This window comes from Salarias fasciatus, chromosome 2 (genome assembly GCF_902148845.1).
Source record: "Salarias fasciatus chromosome 2, fSalaFa1.1, whole genome shotgun sequence".
NCBI lineage: Eukaryota > Metazoa > Chordata > Actinopteri > Blenniiformes > Blenniidae > Salarias > Salarias fasciatus.
This window is the reverse complement of record NC_043746.1, coordinates 24,883,405-24,907,203: the sequence shown is the minus strand read 5'-3', so window position 1 is coordinate 24,907,203 and position 23,799 is coordinate 24,883,405. Positions and strand designations below refer to the sequence as shown.

The window sequence follows — 23,799 nt, the reverse complement described above, 5'->3', positions numbered from 1 at the left end:
TAAAGTCCCTTTTTAAAGTTCCAATAATGAGCTCAAATTCCCCCAAATATTTAACAAGCTCCCGTTTTAACCCCTGATCCTACTTTTGAATACTTGATTTGAAACAAGCTTAAAAAATGAATGCTCAGTTTTCAACAAAATGTGTCTGACTTTTTTTTCTGGGTCATAGATCAAGTTCCTTTGTTTCTCATTGTGTTTTTCCATTCATGGATTTTAAAGAATTTATGGTTTTAAACGGAACAGATAACAGTATGAGAGCAACATTTTTCTCAAAATGCAGATTTTTATATAAGGAATCACACCTTTAAAATAGGAACCTCTTCAAAAGCTTCATTAGAAGAGGTGCAACCATTACAAGCTATATATAGATGCTGGAGATGGTTCAAAAGATGTCTTTGTGATAAATTTTTGGTATTTGATGCAAGAAACGACAGTTTCAAATTCAGATTTACTTTCGTAGTGGAATCAATAAATAAATCTTTGCATTTTCATTCGACAAAATTGTGCTATTTGAATGGAGCAAATTGTAACGTTGGCTTGTGCTCGCGGCTACATGTTTAGCGTTGTGGAGGTAGGTGACGGTTCTCAAACACTTCATGAGGATCAGAGAGAACAGAGTTTGTCGACCGGCGGTTCTTCTGTCTGTTCCACCAGATTTGGTGACGTGAGGGTGGAAACATTTCTGCTTTCACACCAGCTGTTGCTCACGGTCTGATACACTCCTCCTCCTCTGGACTTAACGGATTTGTTTCTGAGATGAAGTGAGAAGTCTTCGTGGGAATCAGCCATGTCTCTGTGGAAGACGGCATCACGTGTCTCCTTCTAAAGCTGTCCTGGACCTGAGGTCATCCGGATTATTTTCCACCAGCTGGACATCGGCCAACAGGAAGCAGAACATGGTGGATCTATTTATTTTCTCTCGATCCTCGGATCAGGTTTTATGATGTATTGTGGCTCCTTCTCCATTTTTATGAGCTTTTCTCTATTGTATGTTGTGCGGTTATTTCCAGGTCAGAAAGCTGAAAAGAAAAAAAGAAGCCAAACTGAAAATTATGACTTTTAAACAGTACCATCACACTTTGTAGGGCTAGGGCTAGGGTTAGGGTTAGGATTAGCTAGGTTCCTCTACGCCCCCTGGTGTTATGGCGGTGAACTACTTCACGGCTCACACAACCTCAACGTCGAACTCTCTCAAGTGAATGGACTGCGGAGAGGCTACGCAATGCCTGATGGGTATTGTAGAAGCAGACGTAGATCTCCCTGTCACATGACCGAGTATGGCGCCGGATGAACACTTCTTTATTGCAGCACATGTGTAAATATGAAGTATAATATTTAATTGTATCTTCGAGTACTGTCACTATTGTCAAATGTGACATTTTTCAAATATATTGTATTTTTATTATGTATTTTGAACATTTACAGGTTTCTTTTATGATTATCATTTGGTTCTAGTAGGAAAAAACATAGAAAATGCAATGGTGTAATGGAAAAAACCTTCAGGAGACCAAGGCTTTATCTCTTTTTTTTAAAAAAAATCTATCATTAACAGTTATACATCCCAGCATTTAGCTCTGTTTAAGATATGTACTTTAAAACAATGAATAAAATGTAAAACTGCTTCAAACATGTTGAAAACAGTTTTCAGTGTGAAGGCCGCAGTGTGGACACGACACACAGTTTCCAGCAATGAAGAGATGAGACTGAGGAACAACATGTTCACGGTCTGAGGGCCCCCGGGACGCCGCAGAGAGCCAGAGAGGGCTGCGGCGCCCGGTTACCATCCACACCGGCTCCTCCAGAGTCAGGAATGTGGAACACAAAGCCTGTGAGAGCAGCTCCTCCCTCACTGTCTGACACCGTCCGTCCTCCACGCCGAGCTTTGTCCCAAACTGAGGAGCAGAAGGACTTTTTAAGACCGTTCACATCATCACCGGGACTTTTTCCACCTGGAAAGACTTGATAAAAGTTGTTAGAGGAAGAGTGTCAAGGCAAAACAAAGATGTTGTGAAGGAAAAAGTCAAAAACAAGACAAGAGAAAAGTTTCTCTTCCACCATTGTGGCTCCACTGCTGACTTATTTTCTGCAGAAAAGGATTTCTGCTATTTCTTGCAAACTTTGGTAAAAAAACAACTTAAAAATGTCACATTTGGTGGACATATTAGTTAAAAGTCCTGTAGGCAAATTCAAAAATATTATTGTTTTTTACTGTCAGAAGATTTAATAAAAGAACAGCTACACTTTATTCCTCATATATTTAACAATTGTAAAGCAAAATTCTCTGACCTTTACAAACTTTGAGGTCCTTTTTGTTTTTGAAGCAGTGAATTCATGTTCGATTCTTCACAGAGTTCATCGACCATTTAATTTGCAGTTCAATGCTTTATTTAGAGCTATGTGTTCTTGTTCAATTTTCCACGTTTGAAGGTTTGGCTGATTCAGATAGTCTGACTTTTCCTTAAAGAGTGTCGATCTCTTGAAATGATCCAGATGTGGGTTGATGATCCAGTTTAAACTGTCTGGGTCTGGCTAAAAGACTATAGCAGGCTAATTATACAGCACAGATTTTGAAAAAGTGTATATCCAAGACGTAAATACAGCTGATGAAACACTCATGGACATATTAATAAATCTGTATGGAAAAAACAAACAAACTGTAAATTGAAGAACGTTTGCTTGATATTAGCCTACCGTAGCAGTGTCCATGTTGGTACATTTTCACCTCATATCGGGTCTGTCTCGACAGGAATCTTACCTGTTGACATCATGTTAAATATAGACAGCCAACAGTCATTTGCTTCAGTGGATGAGTATGTGTCCAAGCTGAGGGACACGTTGTCCACTGTGACACTGTGATGGAGCCAGTTAAAAGACAGCAAGACAGGGTGTCAGAGCGACGAAGAACCTACGCCGTCTACGCAGCGCCCTACGTTGGCCCTACGCTAGGGCTTGACGCGCCCCTCCCAAAAATCCTAACCACGCGTTGTGGCGACGCGTGGTGACGTGGACGTCGAGGGCTGTGATTGGTCCGCTTTCGCGTTGTTTATAGAATGAAGCAGAACAATATACTCACCCCGAATGCTTTTCTGATCTGAACAGTGCTTCGGGAGAAATTTAGATCCAAAATCGAGCGGCGGACATCTCTATACTGTTAGCAGACGGGGCATCGGTAACGCCGCTCCTGAAACGGCTTTAATCGTCCAAGAACTCATTAGTTCCACCAATATTTCATCACGGTCCGCTCACACCACTCCTTCACGACAGCCCGGTGTCACGAGATATGTCATAAATGTTGAAATATGTTCGGTAAGTGCACACGTGTCTAGATATCTATGTCTATAGATCTATGTCTAGGTAAGCCGGAGCTAAGGAAGCCGAACACAGCCTCGCAACTTGGCGGTGAAATTGCGGAGGAGGGTGTTCCCTTGACGCAGAAGCAAGATATGTTCAGTGACGGCGTAGGGTTGCTGGTGTAGGTTCTACGTCGCTGCGACGGAGAGGCATACAAAGGCATTTAGCGGTATAGAACATGGAGAATGGATTGGTTCAAGGACACGGAGCACAGCATTCCGCTACTGACCTACAAACATGAGGCTCGAACAAAGCTACAGGACAACAAATACGGAGGATAACACACAATGTGTAAATGTTTCGACCATTCTGATTTTAACCGCTCATTGGAACAGAAATCTCGATTTATGTGAAACAGTTGTCAAGCTGTGAGATTAAAGATGAATAGAAAATAAAAAAGTTCAGACTTTTAGAAGTAGTCGTCATAGAAACCAGCACACAGAGAAGGTGGTGTCATCCACAAAACCACGCAGTCACGTTCTTGTTGCTGCTTTCAAAAAAGTATTTTATTGTGAAACAGGAAGAAGGAAGTGAAGGAGTGTTCAAGTCAAAATGGGACTGAAGTCATTTCAAATCCACAGAAGCATGAAGGAGGGGGTTCAGTGTGAGGAGCTGGAAGGTTCTTCACCTCATCGTCGCCTTCCAGAGGAAGCAAACATGAACATGTGTGTTTATTTACAAGTGATAGTTGGGATTCTCCTGAGAGACCAGACTCAGGGACACAGAGAAACACTTAAGATTTAACCACACGTTACAAGACTGTACACACCGAACGTCTGGAGAATGACGTCAAACTTTTGTTAGCCAGTTAAAAAAAAAAAAAAAAGTTCGGTCCTTCAAAGTAAAAACATTTCAACATAAAAGCACATGAAAAAATAAAAGTGATTTTAAAAAATAAACATTTTCTGAGACTAAAGCTAAGGTGTGTGTGTGTGTGTGTGTGTGTGTAGATTAGTGGTTGCAGATCAGTCAACAACGTCACAGCGAGAATTAAGAAATTCTGTGATTATTTTGAATCAAAATCATTTTTCAATTTCTGATTATTCTGGTTATGAAGTTTTACACAATAACTTCATACCTGATGAGAATTAAATGTTTTCAGAGAAATCCAGACCGGCAAGATTGAGTTTCAAGGCTTAAAAACTTCACAACTTTTAATGTTTAAAGCTCAAAAAGGTGCTAATGAAAAAAAACCAACCTGTTTAATTTTTTTCATTAGTTAAATTTTACCATCCAAAAAGTTAATGAATTAACTTTTGAAGTCATAAATTTACACGTAGCAAATGTACTTTTAGCATTTAAAAATGAAACGTGGGATAATAATGCATGATGAAACGTTAATAAGTGTTCGCTGGTGCAATATTAAAAAAGTTGAAATGTAAGTTTTTAACGCTAAAAACTGAAACATTGCCCTTTAGATTTTATTACGTTTTAATGTTAATTTACCAACTTTTTCCAACAGGAATCTTAGAAATTTTAATATTAAACATCATTAGCATTGTGAAGTTTTAGCTTTTAAGTAAAAATATCAGAGACTTGTGACGGTGAAAAAGCTAATCAAACTAAAGTTTCTAATTTCAAGTAAAAGCTGAAACTTAACATTTTTTGATATTTCTTTTCAGCTACAAACTAGCTTCTCTAAATTTTGGTTTCCTGAAAAGGTTTGAAAGTAAAATGTGAAGTCAGCATTTTGTTTGATGTTTGTCTGATTCACACACACATACACACATTAAGGTCGTAAAATCACATAAAAAGTAAAATCCTGCTGAGTGACAGTCGTCGGGTTTCTGATTGTTGTTCTGACTCCTCTTATCTGTTTCCATGGTAACCTGAAATCTTTAAACAAGTTGTGTGACGAGTTAGAAATGAGAACGAGATGCAGAAGAAATGCGTCGTCCTCAGGAACTTTGTGACGTTTGGAGGCAGATTTGCAAAGTGTGTTTTTGTGTGTGAATCAGAATAAGGCAAAAATTAAAGTGCAAAAATGAGGTTAGCTTGGAGGAGTCAGAGACGCGCCGATCTACTCAGAATGTGGTGACGATAAAAAGTGACTTCAGCCAGACTCACTGAAGCGACATAAAACGGGACGCCACGAGTCCCACCAATCAGCGCCGTGAGACGGCGTCCGACAGCGGCGAGGAACAGGGGGAAATAAAACCACATGTGCCCTAAAAACGGCGGCGGTGGCCGCGTCACTGCACCATGAACGGCGAGAGCGTCTCTTCGTGTTTGAGGGCGTTCCGAGCTATGATCTGCTCGATGGCGATGTACGTCCCCGCCAGGAAGCCCACCAGCCCCACCACGCTGATGACGGCGTTCTTGACGGTGACCAGCGGCGACAGGTCCTCCGTGTGGAAGGTCAGGATCTGCAGCAGCGGCGGGAAGATGAGCGCCAGGAAACTGCTGCTGACCGAGCCCACCAGGGAGATGACCAGGTCCAGCTCCGGGATGAGGATGGCCAGGGCGCCTGCACGTGGGGAGAGAGGGGGGAGGGGGGAGCATCAGGGAGTGTGGTTAGAGTGGCGATGTTTTTAATCGCAGTCTGTCGTCAGTCAGGGTGAGTCAGGCTCCTCCGGGTGAGGCCGCTCCAGAAGAGGCCGCTGCGTGTTTGAGACGTATGAAGGGATCGAACAGCAGTCCAAATACACTGCCTCCGAGGGCTCTCCGTCTCAACGTGCGGCTTCACGCCGTCGTGACACGCACACGGAGAGGAAGTGTCGGCAGCCATGTCTGATCGCTGCTGCTGCCACTCACCGGCTCATCTCCCCGAACGGACGAAATACAGTCAAACAGTTTGTATCTGGAGAGTTCCAGCTGCAGTAACAGCCAGCGTCACTCACTATTAAAGCTAGCCACAAGTTAGCCACGAGGCTAGTTTTAGCTAGATAGCTCGCTTCTGTATTTCAAACAGAAATTGTACGATTAATTTAATTCTGACAGACTGACAACTTCGCTGCTGATTCTTTTAACTGGTGAAAACATTCATTACAGTATGACTGATCCAGCAACTATGGAGTGTGTGTGTGTGTGTGTGTGTATGTGTGTGTGTGTGTGTGTGTGTGTGTGTGTGTGTGTGTGTGTGTGTGTGTGTGTGTGTGTGTGTGTGTGTGTGTGTGTCTAGTGTTTATTATTCCGTGCCGGTTCGGCCCTCACTGGGTGTTTCACTGAAGTATTACTGTGTGAGAGTGTGACTGCCTGCAGCTCCAATCCAAGCTCATGTGGAAACAATGAAAAGAGACGAAAGGAGACCAGAGACAGAACAAAGAGTTCTCCCCGCAGGAGGAAACACACACACTCACACACTCCGTCAGTGGAGCGTGTGGCAGCAGCAGCGGCGAGTTCCCGCAGGAAACACGTCTCTTCTCGCCGCCGCGTGGTGAGAGCGAGCGGCGGCTGGAAGGTAACCTGAAGACATGAAGAGGCTCATGGACGCATTCATCCACTTTATGAGCTCATCAGCAAGCCTCTGCACACACACACACACACACACACACCAATTGACAGAAACATACAGATGCAGAAAGTGAAACACACAAAATGACAAGTAAAGTCGCAATCCTATACACACAAACAGAAAAGTACACTGAAGTTTTTTGCAAACAAACACACACACACTTTCATTTAAGGCCCCAGACTGTCCCTGCCACTCATGTCATTCACATCAATAATGACTCAGATCTCTGAAACCGCTGTAAAGATGAAGGTTTTCATGGCGTTTCTGCTTCCATGTGTTGGAAAGTGTGCAGTTGTCTTGGGACTGTAGGAGTGAAGCAGCAGCAGGTTTCATGTCAGAGCTCCTCGGCTCACGCAGCAGAGCAGCAAACACGTATGTTCAGAGTGAAGTCAATGAAGAGGGCGGCAGCCTCCTTCCTCCTCGTTAGCTGCAGATTAACCATCGATCGGCGGCGGTTAACTCCTCTTCCGATGGAGGAAGCTGCTGTGATGGTTTCAGACGGTTTGGCGCTCACGCAGCTTTATCTGGATTTCATTTGGAGTTTTTATCGTTTCTCCTGTTTTTCACACGTTTGATTCTAAAGTGTGAGCGGACGGTTGAGACTCACATGTGAAGATGACCAGCACGGTGCGCAGCGACAGGTCCACGGCGGTCTCCCAGCGCGGCGGCACGCGGGCCACCGCGGGGGGGATGAGGATCTCTGCCGGCACGTAGAACTGCAGGGCGAAGGTGATGAAGATCCCGAAGCAGTAGAGGAGCTTCACGGTCTGGTAGGTCCTGCACAAAGAGAGGGGGGAGTGAAACTCACTGTAACACCCTGCTAGTGGGCTGCATGGGTCTGTCTGCTAATAGCAGAGGAGAGTGTGTGTGTGTGTGTGTGTGTGTGTGTGTCCTCACCAGCAGTTGGGCAGGTTGAGTGTGATGCTTCCTCCGATGTCGTCTCCAAAGCACATGTATCCGATGGTGCCGAGGCTGATGTAGAGGAAGGTGACGATGCCCATGCCCAGGTACAGCACCAAGGTGAAGGTGTGAGGCCTCTGCATCTTGTTCTCCAGAGGAAGGACCTGCACAAACACACACACACACACATATATATATTTAAATATGTAAAAAAATAGTCTTTTTGGGCAGTATCTCCTTCAAGCTCTGGTCCTCTGTCAGAGGCCTGAGAGCTTCAGGGTTCTGCAGGATCTTAGCTGTTTCTAGCAGAGATCTCAGATGTTGTTTTTGGTATTTCCTGGAGCCATGCATCCAGCTTGGGGGTTACTGCCCCTCGTGCCCTTATTACTACTGGCACCACTGTTGCCTTCTCCTTCTCTCTGCTCTTTCAGCCCTTGGCATTTCTTCAGCTTCTCGTGTTCCTTCTTTCTGATGTTCTGTCACTGGGGATCGCTACATCCATCACTACTGCTCTCTTCTGATGTTTATCCATCCCCTCTATGTCAGGTTGATTGGCCATCACCAGTTTGTCAGTCTGAATCTTGAAGTCCCACAGAATCTTGGTTTGTTCTCAGGGTTCTGCAGGATCTTAGTCGTTTCTAGCAGAGATCTCAGATGTTGTTTTTGGGGGCAACAGTAGCTCAGTTGGTAGAGCGGGTCGTCTTATAACCGGAAGCTTGGCGGTTCGAGCCCCGCTCCCGCAGGCGTAAAACTGTCGTCGTGTCCTGGGGCAAGACACTTCACCCACCTTGCCTAAGTATGAAAGTTGTGAGAGTGAATGGTTGGTGGTGGTCAGAGGGGCCGATGGCGCAGATTGGCAGCCTCGCTTCCGTCAGTCTGCCCCAGGGCAGCTGTGGCTACAGCAGTAGCTTACCACCACCCAGTATGGTGTGAAAGGGTTGATGTGATATTGCAGTGTGAAGCGCTTTGGGCTCTGTCATGCAGGGTAAAAAGCGCTATACAAGTGTAGTCCATTTACCATTTACCATCACTTTCGGGTGCTCCATCTACATTATGCCCGCAACCTTGTTATGGCGTTCCATCAATGCCTTTCCTGCCAGCATCTTTCCCCCTGCTGTGATGTGCTGGATTGTTTCAGGGGCTTCTTTGCACAGTCTGCACCTGGGGTCTTATTTGATGTGGTAGATCCCGGGATCTACTGATCTTGTGTTTAGGGCCTGTTCTTGTGCAGCCATGATCAGAGCCTCTGTGCTGTCTTTCAGCCCTGCCTTTTCCAGTCACTGGCATGTTCTCTCTCTGTCAGCTACTTCTTCAATTTGTCGGTGGTACACGCCGTGTAGAGGTTTGCATTTCCATGATCCCACCTCTGGCTCTTTCACTTGTCTGAGGCACTTACTGAGCAGGTTGTCATTGGGGAAATTTTCTGGATGTATTCTTGGAGGGATGGTGGCTTTGACACTCACCAGTCCTCAGCCTTCCTCACTTCACTTCTTGTACAGCTTCAGGGCGATGGACTTCGGGTGGAACCCTTCGTGCATTGTGAGGAGTTTCCTTGTCTTGATATCGGTACCTTGCATCTCTTCCAGTGGCCAGGATATTATACCAGCTGGGCATCTCATTATTGGATTTTATTCTTCCCATTCAGCTGACTGTTCAGGTCTCACTGTCTCACCCTCTGGAGGTGTTACGCTGTGGCCGACCTCCGGGCTGCTTCATTGTGGTTGCCATTTGCTTGTGGTATCCCCAGGTATTTGTAGCCGTCTTCCACATCTCTAATGTTGCCTTCATGTAGTTCAACCTCTTCAGTAGTGACCATCTTCCCTCTCCTGACACCATCCGCCAACATTTATCTAGTCTGAACGACATCCCAATGTCATTGCTGTATATCCCGATGAGGTGAATCAGAAGTCAATGCTCCGCTCACTCTTGACATACAGCTTGATGTCGTCCATGTCTAGGAGGTGGCTGACGATTGTTCCACTGCTGAATCGGCACCCGTATCCACTCCTGGTGTTGATCTGGCTGAGGAGGTTCAGGCCTATGCAGAACAGCAGGGGGACAGAGAGTCTCCTTTGTATATGCCACATTTGATGTTCACCTCAGCCACTGACTGTGGGTTACCCTCCAGAGTTGTCTTCCATCGCCTCATTGAGTTTCCCAGGAAGGTTCTCAGTTCGCTGTTGATCCTGTACAGTTTCAAGCACTCCAGTATCCACATGTGTGGCACTGAGTCATAGGCTTTCTTGTAATCAGTCCAGGCAGTGCACAGGTTGGCGTTTCTGGTCTTACAGCAATTGGCTTGTCGACCAGCAACTGCTCCTTGGCTCCTCTGCTATTATTGCCAATTCCCCTCTGGGCTCTGCTCATCTACTGCTCCATGTGACTGTTCATCTTAAGTCGCTATGATGCCAGACAGGAGCTTCCATGTGGTGCTGAGGCAGGTTATAGGCCAGTAGTTGGATGGTAATGTTCCCTTTAGGGTCCTTTATGATGAGGACTGATCGACCTTGGGTCAACCACTGTGGTGGTTCCCTTCTCTTAGCAGCTGGGTCATCGCTATCAGGTGTTCACGGAGTGTCGTTAGCTTCTTCAGCCAGTAGGTGTGAATCCCGTCAGGACCTGGAGCTGTCCAGTTCTTCATTTTTGCTGCTCTTTTCTGGATGTCTGCTGTTGTGACGACTACTGGGTCTTGTTCTGGGAGGCTGCAATACACACAGTCTTGAAGAAGATATTGCCCAGGAAGGGCGAGAACACAATTTTTTATACATATAAGAAATGCAGCAGCTTTCCCTCTGCTCTGCTCCCTCTGTCTATAGAACAGCTGTAAGTAGCTCAGCTGTAGCCTCTGAAGTGGAAAAGCCATACAACTCCACCTGCAGTTGAAACTGATGATCAAACCAAAGCTGCCATTTCGCTCATGTGATGCTCTGCTCTGGGATGTCATGTGAGGAGGATGTTGAAGACCACGGAGCAGAGCATGAGACATGTCACGAGGCAGAGCGGATCATGAAAAAACTGATAATGTGAGGAGTGAATGCAAAGAGCTGTGATCTGAAGTCCTAATCCAGAGAATCAATGCAGATGCACACTTCCTGTTCACACCGGGTATCAAAAGGCTTCGGGCGCCGTCTGTACCGGGCGTGGTTCAAGCTGCTCACGTACCACTCCGATGCCTTCGAAGGCAAAGATGGCCGTCCCGAAGAAGAGTGGGTAGTCTTTGGCTCGGCCCACTTTGGGGAGGTTGATGGGATACGTGATGTTCTGCAGACACAGAGACGAAGCATGATGAGTTATTCTGGAACTGGATGGATTTACACCTGCAGGACCCACTGTGGACCAGCAGCCTGTCATCTCACAGAATAAATCACTTGACGTGATCATTTTAACATTATATCTCATTCATTATTTTTACAACTTACTTCTTATTTAATCTTCTTTTTCAACATATATTGTCTCACTATTTCAGATGCTTTGAATTAATCATTATTATCAACTGATCGGTAATTTATTCTATTATGATCAATTATTACTTTATATGAATATAATGAAGTATATGATACCAATATAATAACACTTCATTATTTTATGACTTCAACCACTTTTAAACAGTTTATTTTTCAGTTGTATTGATCAGTTTACTTCTACGTGTACTTTTCAACATTCTTCTCTTGTATTTCCTGTTTTATTCTGCCTCTGAAATCTCTGCATTTTAATAAAGAAATCTAATTGTCCCCTCCTGCAGGAGGAGAGCTTCATGACTGAGGTCTGAATCCCCGACTCTCTGACTCTGAGTCTATTGTGAAAGATGGAGGAGTCGGAGTCTCACGGTCAGAGAGTAGAAGTAGATCAGGACCAGGCTGGCCGTCATCATCAGGTTGGCCACCAGTGACAGCGGAGCCAGGAACTTCAGGTTGGGCGTGAAGACCAGCAGGATGAAGGCGGGCAGGAAGCAGAGCATGTAGAGGCGCGAGTCGAAGCTGGGCACCAGCACCTGGGTCTGGTTGGTGTAGTTGATGTGGCAGTTGAAGGTGGTGGCGTTGGCAGCTTCCACCACCTGCAGACAGGATAGAGAGAGAGAGAGAGAGAGAGAGAGAGAGAGAGAGAGAGAGAGAGAGAGAGAGAGAGAGAGAGAGAGAGAGAGAGAGGAGAGAGAGAGAGAGAGAGAGAGAGAGAGAGAGAGAGAGAGAGAGAGAGAGAGAGAGAGAGAGAGAGAGAGAGAGAGAGAGAGAGAGAGAGAGAGAGAGAGAGAGAGAGAGCGTCTTAACATCTGGACTGATTCAGATCAGTTAAAGTCCATTCTGCTGAGAAATGTTTCTCTCATTCTGAAGCGAAAACAACTCATACTGAGAGCTGATAGTAAAACTGGTGTGATGTCTCCATCTGGTGGTCAAAAGCTCTATTACAGAACAAAATGACTTCGACAACCAACGGTGAATGGAGGAATTGTAGGAACAAGAGAACCAAGAGAAAATTCAGGAAACATGTAGAAGTTAAAGTTTGATGACAAACTGTCAAACATCTATGATATTTGTCAAGAGGCAAAATATTTCTCAGGAGACACTGAGTGTCAACTGTAATATATTATCCTATATTTTAAAAGCAACACACATGTCAAACATGAAATTACTCTCAAACAAATAATCAAAAGCTGACGTAGAGAAATGAACAGATAAACTTTTAGAAATGAACTGAATTTCCATGTTGTGATGATGCATCAGATCACTTTCTGTTCCAACTTTGATGGAGTCCAACTAGAAACAAGTGTGTGTGCAGGATGAGTAAAACTTTTCAATTTGAATCCTGAAAAAAATAAACAATGGAAATCCGCATAAAAAGATTAAAAACAAAACCTGAAGAGAGCAACGTGAGCTGGCTGTGTGTGTGTGTGTGTGTGTGTGTGTGCGTGTGTGTGTCTGACCTGCTTGATGTTGTCACTCAGAAAGACGAAGTAAACGCAGCAGAATCCGAGCTGAGTGATGATGAGGAACAAGTTCACCGTTCGCCTGAGACAGCAGAAGAGGACAAAGATCAGACACACGCACACACAGAGTCATCAAATCTCCCAGTGACACCTGAATGCAGCATTTTAACATGACTGATCTTCTGTGTGTGAAGCCGACTGTCAGCGCCGTGAGACTCACTTTCCCCACTGAGAGTGTCTGCGCAGCCACGTCACGTTCTCCATCCCGTACTGCACGGCCTCGCCGTACGTCAGAGACTGCCGGGACATCCTGCACACACACACACCTATCACTCAGACACATTCATTTTGTGTGACCATCAGGACAAACAGGTTCTGAATTTTTTTTTTTTATTAAAGTTTAATGCAGACCATCACCGTTGACAAAGCCAATCCAGCAAGTCATGAGCACTGCATTAAAACACTTCTCACTGAATAGATGGAGGTATAGTTGTTGCTTTAGGAGGAGCTCACTCTAAAGCCTTACAACACAGTGACCCGGAAGGGCAGGCGCATCAAACAAGAGGCATTAAGCTCAAATGGGCATGACACTGGACATGCAAATCCAAGAAAATGTAAAAATTCCATTTATGTTATCGATATTAGGCCAGTGAAAAAGCAACCCCAAGTCCCGTTTCCATAATAATAAAACCAACTTCATCATCTGTACTGACAAATGTCGGCGTTCTCGTTAATGTCTATTTTATTGCATATTATTCTCAGTGTGCCTGGTTGCACTGCGAAAACAAACAGCACCTACTAGTGGCTCAAGAGAAAAACTGCATTGTTTTCAGCATTTCTGCATTTACATGAAAACGTATGAAATGTAATGAGGGCCGTAAAAGACACGTCAGCGTGATCATGACTTCACTTGTGGTCAGATGCAGACACACGGCTCTAGAAGTGCTCGTTAGTGGTTAAAAGACGGCCGGCGGGTAAAATTAGCCGTGCTGGCGGTGACGGTGTGACAGACGTCACGTCGTCTGTGTTTGTGTGAGCAGGATCTATTTCTGACTGCGTCCTGTTTGAGAGACTCTCCATTCATGCTCCTCAACTCATCTAATCCTCTTTGGCGTGGAGTGGGCGGGGCCTGTGCAGATCCCTGTGTGAACTGGGCAAAGGGCGGAGGGGGCAGGTCGGCCAATTGATGACCCGCTGATACACACCTCACACACACAAACACACACACACACAGTCACACACACAGTGCTGTAATACTCTGGATCATACCACGGTTTATGGTTCAGTACACACACACGCACACACACGCACACACACATACAGCAGACCGAGGGTAAAAACCGAGGCTGACGAGGCAGAACAGTCAGAACATAAAACTCCGACAGATCAGCAACTAATGTGACGAAACTGACATAACAAGTGCACTTGAGCAAGACACTGAACTCCAAACTGCTCCCAGCGCATGGGTTGCATGGCAGACGCCTCCACTGCTGTGTGAATGTGTGTGAATGGGTGAATGTGATAAACAGTGTGAGGCGCTTTATCAGTGGAGTTCATTTCACTTTTCTTTAAACAACTGTCTTTAGTATCAGATCGATATTAAATATGAAGACACATTAAAGTTAGTCCAAATGTTAGATTCTGTTAAACTCTCAATAAATGCAGTTAATTTCTCCACCAAAATCTGCCTGAATTTAAAAGTATTCTTTAATTTATCAAATACTTAAATTTAATTACAGTGATTCATTAACTATAAAGCTTCCAATTCATTTGATTAACTTTAACACAATTTCAATATAAATTGAAATAAATAAATGTATTAAAAAGTCAAGGGTCATCCCACATTCAGGTATGAGGTTATTATAGAAGCTTCATATTGCACAAAAAAAAACATGAAAATAAAGATGAATACTAAAATATGATGAATACTAAAATGAAAATGTAAACATTAGGTACAATTTGCAATAAGCCTTATTAATAAGTATTCTATTGAAATGTATAGTTTCTTGGCAGCAGGCATGAACGACCTCTAAAAGGCACAACGGGTTAAAGAGGAAGAGGAGATCGAAAGCAAATCTGCATCTGGGATTAATGCGGCTCTCTGAGCTGAGACAAAGCGACTGATCTGCAGACGGTGTGTGTGGACTAAGAAGTGGGCGCGGTCTGTTTGGAGACGTGTTCATGAAGGACATCCTGTGTTTACTCTGAAAGCCTGTTGGGTTATTTACCTACTGCAATATTTATTTTATGTTTTGAACAACATGAACAATGTGTTCAGAAATAAAGAGAAATGTGTCAAATTTCTACAACCAGGATCTTTGAAAACTGTCCGTCAACAGAAAAACACCATGATTCGCGATAATAACGCTTTTTGATCTTCTCAACTGTTCTTTGTTCAAACTCTTCAACGTTTGTCGTTTTTTTTTTTTTTTTCCCAGCAGCAGCGTTTCAGGAGAAGTTGCACTTTCCCCGTTTCCACAGCGACGGAGCATTTTAGAAAGGTTTCAGTCATTTTCAGTCCGTTTCCATGGTGAAAGTTAGTGAACCTGATATGTGTAAGTGTGTGTGTGAGGGTGTGTGTGTGTTTACTTTGCACTGAGGTGGTGTGAACACTGGACCAGCAGCCTCATGCAGTGCACCGCGATGATCCCCATAACGAGGAGACTGATGGGACCCAGCTGCAGGGAAAACAGGGTCAAAGGTCAGAAAAAGCAGACAGATCATTACATAAAATCTCTTGATTGATTCGATTCTGAACATTTACAAAAAAAAAAATCTGATAAAAAAGGTTCAGAGTCGAGGAATTTAGATAACAAACGAAACACACAGCATTTATTTAACAAAAAAATCCATTAAAAATTAAAGGATCTAAATTAGAAACAATGAATAAAAGGAAAATAGTCATTAAATATTCTAACAAGAAACAAAACGTACAAATAAGCAAATATATAATTTTTTTTAAATGTCCTAAAAAATACAAAAAAAAAAAAAATTTAAAAATCCAAGTGTCAGTTCTACACAGGATATTTGCAATCTATAAACAAACAAACAAATTCAATAATTTAACAAAACCAAACACAGCCACTGAAAACTGTTTATTCACCCTAAAAAATAAAATGACCAAGGACAAATTTACAAATAACAGATTGAAAAAATATGATGAAATAAACAATAACAAGTAGAAAATTGTGAATCAACAATGCATTAAATTTAGTTTAATGAGATCAGCGCCGGACTCTCCCTGTGGAAATGTGTGTGTGCTGCAGTCACCAGATAAAGAAAGTGTGTGTTTGCTCACCACCAGGCCGGCGTTTTTCACAGCCAGAGGCAAACCGAGCAGCCCGGTGCCGATGTTCCCCTTCAACAGGTGGATCAGAGTCTGAAAGAACCTGCACAGGGGAACACACACACCCACACACACACACACACACACACACACACACACACACTCACTCATGAACATGAGGATTCATGTTACAGCTTCTATGTCTGCTGAATAATTGAAGTCGCTCACGAGGTTCCCGTCTGCCCTCCGATCCTCTCGTAGTTGCGTTGCGGCCTGGAAGGTCCTGGAGGAGACGGACACAGAGCGTCCATCTCTGAGGGGTTCTGGTCCGATAACAAAGGGCCTGGAGACACAGAGAGGCAGGGAGAGAGAGAGAGAGTGAGAGAGAGATCCGCCAGCCGGCAGGCAAATATCCGAGTGAGCACAGAGCACACAGCACAGGGTAATAACAGTCTGATTTCATTACGGCCCGCCCACTAAATCTAATGAGTCTGAAGCCACAAACCATATTTACCCAAACGCAAACAACACACAGCAAATGATTCAGCTATGCTGAAATCTTATCGAGTCTTTTCTGATTTATTTATAGTTCACTTACAAGGCTTGATCCTGAAAGCCTAATCATTTGTTTCTTGCACAAATGTTTAAATAAATGTTTAATTTAAGAAAATGCACCTCTGATTCTGCCACTCTGGAGGCGGCCATTGTTGTTAGTGTCCTTCTAGTGAGCATGTGCAGCAGATCTACTGACTGTAGCCGTAGTACATATGAGCGGTAGCAGTTTCTCCGCCTTTCACATGGACATGGAGTACGATCACTTTTAAAACATTGCGTTTTTCATTGTTTCCATGAAGACTGGGTTTGGGTGTATTTAAAAAGTTGCATTTTCAGGGGCTACGAGCACCGCCGTCATGTAAACTCAAGCCCTAAACACAACAAAAGTCCTGCATTTTCAACTAGCAAACATTGAGTAAATGTGCTGTGAAACACTTTCAGGGTGAGAGAAGGTGGAGGTGTAAAAGTGTGTAAATAAACTGTAATGTCTATGTGAGACAGTAATCCAAGTGTCAGTTCTGCACAGGATATTTGCACATTTCATTACTTCGAAATTCTGATTAAGAACACACAAAACAAATGCATGAGACTCAGAAGCCATTCTGCTCCAGACACCTGATGAAAAGCTGTGAACAGCTCAGTGTAGCACTGTACCCTGCTGCATTTTCTCAACTATTAACCAGTAAGTAAAAGAAAGGAACACAAGTGAGCGATATCTTAAAAACGACTTATTTGAACAGAGTTCTCAACTTTAACCTGCACTGATTTTAACTGTGACTACACAACAGCCTGCCTCAGTGAAAAGTGACATTTAGAGTTTTTCTCACCATAAGCAGCAGATTTCAGCCCTCTTTTATTGCTTGTGTCGGTGAAAATAGACAGTGAGTAGTTATCCCACATGGCAGAGGAGAAAGTAAGCTGGTTTTTCCACATCGGTGGGGAAACTGCAAAACTGCAGGCGGCTTTTTAAAGTCGCAGCGACCTTTCATGTGATCTCTCTGAGGCAGAGGTTGCTCTGAGTCCGGTTTGGGTTGTTTCCCTCTGTTTTTTCTTTGGTTTGTGTGGCTTCGATCAGCTTTGCTCGTGAGACAGGAGGAGATAAAGTCAGCTCTCGGCTCTCAGATCTGAAGTTATCTGAGAGGAAGACACAGATATTGTTCCCTCCGAGGGTGAAATGTCTGTCATGAGTGTGAAAAAGACGCCGCAGCTCCTTGTGTTTGATTTAGAGACGGTCAATATTGACATGGGTCATGTGTTTGAGGTTTAATGACCTTCAGTGAGTCAAACATTAAAATCTCCACAGCTTGATATCAGCTTAAAGAGGAACGGAGCTGTGACATAACCTGGCTGCACAGAAATTACATGATTTTCATGAAAACAGGAAATATATGAAGGCACTGAACTGAAATTTACAATGCAATAATACTCCTATTAGTCCACATAGTGATCAGTTTAAGTAAGACTTGGTGTGATTATGTGTTGCTGTATTCTTTTTGAGTTGTAGATTCAGGGTTTGTCTGATTGGGCATCTGATGAATAAGGTTCATTACAAATATATCATAACATGGGAGATCTTTTTCCACAGACTAAATCCAAATAAATGCTCAAAAAGTCTTAAAAAGACAAATTAGAGAAATTTTATTCCTGTGTGTGACACTCAGACTGAAGCATGTTGAAGCCTGATGGCCACAGGCAGGAATGACTTGACACTTTGTGGCAGCAGTTTCAGACAGGAAGTTGGCGTACAGACTCCGGCTCCACCCTCACTACATCACCCGCCCCTGAACTCCACTCATAACCTCAGAATAACGTCTTCATCACGGTCTGACTGACGTTAGACGAAAAGAGGAAGGTAGCGAGGACAGTTCCCTGTGGGACGTCACTGTTCATTCAGTGATCAATGTTTCACACAGTGTCATACACTGACTGAACTTCCTGAAAAGCTTCTCCTCTTTACTCACTTTCTATTTGTTGAATCCCTTTTGGATTTTTAAAGCTTTCTGAAACAGTTTAATAACTTTATCATAACTGTTTTAAATTATTAGTTTGAATGTATATTATTTTCATCTAATTTTTTTTATTGCATATTTAATTCTTAGATTTATTTAGCTTCTTTTTTGGATTTCTTACTAACATCAGGTCTAAAAAAGAAGTCTTCAACCTGACTTCATGTTCATGGAGGTGTATGCATATTTTTTGCCTGTAATTAATGAGCATTTACAGTGTTCTTTTTAAATAAAGGTTGTTCATGTGTAACTTCCTGTTCTCTGTGTTTTACTGATCCTAACATACATTAATTCCTCAGATTATTTTTTTGTTATTTCATTCAACTATGAATAGTTTAATATATTTTTTAGTTTCATATTTAAGTGTTTTTACTCCTAATTTTTTAATTGATTCACTCAAAGGGTGTACTTTGTTTAATTATCCTTCAACATGTAGAATTGCTGCAGCTCGTACTGTTTCCTGAGCCAGTGTTTTGTTTCCAGTTGAAGGCTGCGGCTGGTCGGAGCTGCTGGGAGCTGAATGGCTTAATCCGGTCTAGATTAGCTGTAATCTCTCTCCAGAATTCAAACGTCTCACCTTCACCCCTGTCCACGTCGCTGGACGCCATCATGGCGTCGGTGGTGCAGTGGACGGCTGGGCGCGGCCCGGCCCGGCCTCACAGGTTCTGGTGCGGAGAGCCGGGGGAGTCCGGCATGGACCACGTCACTGTAGAGACAAAGAAACCAGAATGAACCTCATGGAGGGAAACCAGTCCTGCTAGTGGATGAAGTGGAATGAAGGACTAGAAAGAAGATGTTACATTATACTGGAAACTCCAAAAAGCTCTGAATTCAAATCCATCAAATATACAGTAGATCAGATGAAAACAGCTCCTAATCTTAAATGAGAATATTTGAATCAATACAGGGATTTCAGTCAGTCCAAACATTCACATTAAAAACTCTTCAGAAATTATTTGCAATTTTCTTTCCACAGATCAAACTTTACTCCCATCGGGTCACGTGCTTTTAAACAATCGACCAGTTTGAAACAACATCTAAATGATAAGAATAAGTTGAACAAGAAGAAGAGTGTTTACGCTGCTGATTCACGTTGACTTGAAGCCCGGCTGTGAAATATCTCCCTTATATTTCACACACAGTTCATACATGTGGACACTGGCTGCTGCTCAGAATATGAACCGGCAGGAAGGTGACAGACTCCAGTTCCACCATCAGCGCTTCAGCAGAGTCCGTGTGCTTCACATGATCAGTCACACACTCCAACGCTGAAACGCCCTGCAGGGGTCTAGTAAAGAGTCCCTCCTTTCAGTTGGGTGTGCTGGAGCCGGTGCACATCAAAACATTCTGGACGACATGGTCGGTTTCACCCTGGCAGTGCCCGCGCTACCCACTCAAGCTGATGTGGCATCATCCCATCCTATTCTATTAGATTTCATTGTGTTTTTACTGGAACACACACTGCACGATTCCTCCTCTGATCACGAGATGTTTCAATCTGCAGACGTCATCAAACCAAAACCAGCAGTTTCCCCATCCAAGAGTCACCAAGGAGGGAGGAAACAGAAGAGAGCCAGCATTCGCTGCTGTTTACCGAAAAGCTTCACCACATCATTAAAGTTCTCTAAGAGAAACACTGACCAAGGTTTTTTTTTTTTAAAGTGGTTTAGAGAAAGACTAGCAGAAGCTACAAGAGAGAAGTAACAATTACTTAATCCAGAGGTGAACAATTTAGCCTTGAACTGGAGCAAAACCAAGCCAAGACTTTTATAAATAGACTCTTAAAGCTGCAGCTGGAGACTGAACATCTGTGAACCACAGAGTCTTGAAAGCAGAGAAGCTGAGGCTCCATTTACATGACAACATTCTGAAAACTGAAAGCTTTCGTTGCATTCTGGGTGTCAGTTTACACGACAATGGAGCTCAGGGCCAGTGACAACAAAACACTCCGATTCAGTCTCCATGGAAACGGGGGGGTGAGCACAACTTTTCTGAAACACTGCTACTGCACATGCACACCATGGCTTCTTCTGCACATTATCAGTACATGGACAGTAACAGCAATGGCGGCCTCCAGAGAGTCCTGACTCCCTGTGGGTCTCCTGGGACCTGGGAGTCTTACAGCAGAGAGTCACCGAAACAGCAATCCAACTTCATCATCTGTCAATGTTAATGTTAATGTTAATGTTTATAGTGCGCTGTTCGCATGAGTTTGTGGTTTCATGACAAAATAACCAACAGCGCACAATAGCGGGTTAACATCAAAACTACATTCAGTCTTTCTTCCCCTATTGCGTAAAAGGACATTTTCAAAGCACCGTGTCAATGCAAAAATGCAACCACGACTTGGTTCACTTGAAACATCAGTATATAAACAGGGCGTCAGATTCATTAAATACTATTCGAGACAGATCTGGACTATCAATATAAACCTCTTCTTTCTTTCTGCTGTATGTATCTCCACATGCAGTCCAGTTGGTGGTAAATGTGCATTCTGTTGAAGAAGTTACATAAATTTCAATAGCAGCACCTGGATTCCTCTCATTTTCCAAATCAGAAATATTCATTATGACCATGTGAACATGTGCATTTCTGCATCCTTCCAAATAGCTTTCCCTGCTTACACGGAGGCTGAAAGCCATTTCTCAAGTATTGAATCTGTAAAACAAAAACACAAACAAAAAAAACCTGGAATTACAGTCTCAAAATAATTGGTGACACCACCAAACCACGAACTGGTTGAACAACATTTCGCATCTTTAACTGATCTGACAGGAAGAGATGTGGAAGCCACCAAGCCTGCCATTATCATCTTTCCGGATCTTGATTTAAATGCAACATAAGGCAGTGTTTGATGTTTAAAGCAGAGGTGTTAAACACGGTCATCACTCAAACCACAGATTTCGTCCCCAATCTCAGCATTTCAAACGGATCATCTTGTTACCTTGGTAAAATAATGACGCTCGTGTTCAGTGAAGGACTCACATTTAGGGCCCTGTTTACAGGGAAATGTTTCTACACAAACCACATCATTGGTGACATTTACAACAGATTTTAAAACAATGTCCGTTTACACAGAAACTACGACGTCCCAGGAGAATACAGACTGGGAGTCATGACACTCTGGACACAAACATCAATCTATTAGCATGTGCAGTAGAACTATTCACAGCAGGTGTGGTGCATAGCAGTAGTATTTCAGAAAAGTGGAAGAGTTGAAAAGTTCCACCACTGTGGAAGCAGTTTTCAAAAAGCTCTGTTCTCACTGGCTCTGAGCGTCGTCGTCGTGTAAACGGACACCTAAGATGCAAAAGAAGTTTTATGCTTTCACTTGTAAACGTGACCTCAGTGCGGGAACAGGAGCCCTCTTTGCAAAACACAATAAAGAGCGGAAAACTTGTCACGCTGGTCAGAGTGGGGTGTGAAACATGAAGCCCGCAGGCTGAAAGTGGCCCATAAAGAAGGTTCAATCAGGCCAGTGGGCTGACACTGAGCAGAATACAAATACCCAAAGTTATGTCAGGGGATTTTTTGAAGATGAATAAATATGATTGTGGTTCTGTTGGAGATTATTGCACTATTTCAGTCAGAGAGGCGGAAACAAAAATAAACAGATTAGCATGGCTCTCGCAGCTGAGAGGGAAGCCCGCCGTCTTCGTATTATTATATTATTATTACTGTCATTATCAATGCAATATGATTCAGGTGAGCGTGTGAAAAAGGGACTTTGGTCCAGGTACTCTAGTTTCCTCCCACAGGCCAAAAACAGGCTTTTGAGGTCAATTAGTGACTATAAATGTCACCAAGCTGTGAAGGTAACCCTGAACTGTATGGACGACATACTTACAGCAAAGAGCATTGTGAACATTGTACTTTGTACTGTTAAAGCTGTTGGAATTTAAAGGTTATCGCGTTGTCCTTTTACTGGTTCAGCCCAAGCGAGACTGAGACTTAGAACATGAATGTGTCTCTATTACACTTGGAAAAAAAATCAGTGACGATTCTTCATGCTTTAATAGAATGATACACTCCACTGAAAGACACACAAGGCAGAAATAGGGGAGAAATTAGCTCCTCTGCTCAGGAGTGTGTGTGTGTGTGTGAGAGAGAGAGAGAGAGAGAGAGAGAGAAAAAGAGAGAGAGAGACACAGAGACAGAAAGTCAAGTGCGAATGATTCCTGTAAAAAGTCCAGACAGCTGTAATTTATCTCATTTAAAACAGCTGTGCAGATATCACTCTTTATGTTTACATGATTTGTTATTTTCTGATGATTTAATTTACGTGTGTAGCGGTAACTGCATGATCTGTGTGAGTTTGACTGTTGGTACAATACTACACACAGACACAGACAGACACAAACACAGACAGAGAGCTCTCCAGTCCATCATTTTCCGTCCTCCCAGTCCTTATATCGGCTCCCTCTCCAGCACACACACCAGAGCTTTGACCACCTGAAGTGACCCTTAAAATGAGCTTATGATTAATCGTGCCGTGCAGAATTAAAGCGAGTTAAAACGACGGTGAGACGAACAGGTGAGCCACTGTTTGTCTCACACAGCCGGGACTGAAATAGCAGGAAGAGCTGAGCCGGTAGCCGGGGGCTGTGAGCACCGAAACGAGCCCGGTTCACCACGTTCCACCCAATGAAATCCGTGTCAAAGTGATGTTAAAATGAGTTAACTCGGTTCAGCGGCAGCCTACCTCTGGTACTCCGAGCGGCCGCTCTCCTCCTCCGGCCAGCTTCCAGCTGGAGCCGCGGTGCTAGCGCCTGTCCAGGCTCCCTGTTAGCGGCTCTCTCTCGGGTCGGAGCCGCTCAAGTCTCCGCCTGTGAGCTTCGTGTCAGCGGGTGTCCTCTGCGGGCGATAGCCGCTTTCTCCTCCTGGCTGTAGTTTGCTGTTAGCACCTCCTCTTCTCTGGCTTAAGGCGCACGGTTAGCCGTTAGCTGCTCTTCTCGCCCCTGCTGAATGCTCACTGTTAGCGGCTCTCCTCTCACAGCCGTAGCCGCTCTGTCCCCCTCTGTAGGCGCCGTGTTCGGGGCTTTTCCCCTGCCTGTAGGCGCCCTGTCCTCGCCTGTAGGTCCGCTGTTCTCTCCACAGACCTCTATTATTTTGCTATCGGTGCGCGCGGTCACGCGTCACAGATTGAACACCAAACAGGACTGGAGCTCGGGCACGCGCTGCGTCACAGTGAAAATCAGGGGTGATGTCACGTGACATGACACACACCCGGAAGAGACGAGCTGTGCTATTGTCATGGTAACAAATTTAGCGTCCACCTTGTTGAATTGCACATATATGTCAATATATTAATCTGTATTAGTGTCTG

At 43.8% G+C, this 23,799-nt stretch overlaps 1 protein-coding gene across 1 annotated transcript; it reads right to left on the bottom strand.

The window, feature by feature from the left end:
* Positions 1-3,841: 3,841 nt before the first annotated feature.
* Positions 3,842-23,655, bottom strand: LOC115396211 (proton-coupled amino acid transporter 1-like). The gene is made up of 12 exons (XM_030101943.1): positions 23,176-23,655; positions 19,051-19,179; positions 16,141-16,255; positions 15,925-16,015; positions 15,216-15,304; positions 12,847-12,936; positions 12,624-12,708; positions 11,532-11,759; positions 10,868-10,966; positions 7,703-7,869; positions 7,413-7,582; positions 3,842-5,818 (listed from the first exon to the last, which is right to left on the bottom strand). The coding sequence occupies exons 2-12, from the start codon at positions 19,082-19,084 to the stop codon at positions 5,544-5,546; spliced, it is 1,443 nt and encodes a 480-aa protein (XP_029957803.1). The 5' UTR covers positions 19,085-19,179; positions 23,176-23,655; the 3' UTR covers positions 3,842-5,543.
* Positions 23,656-23,799: the final 144 nt, after the last annotated feature.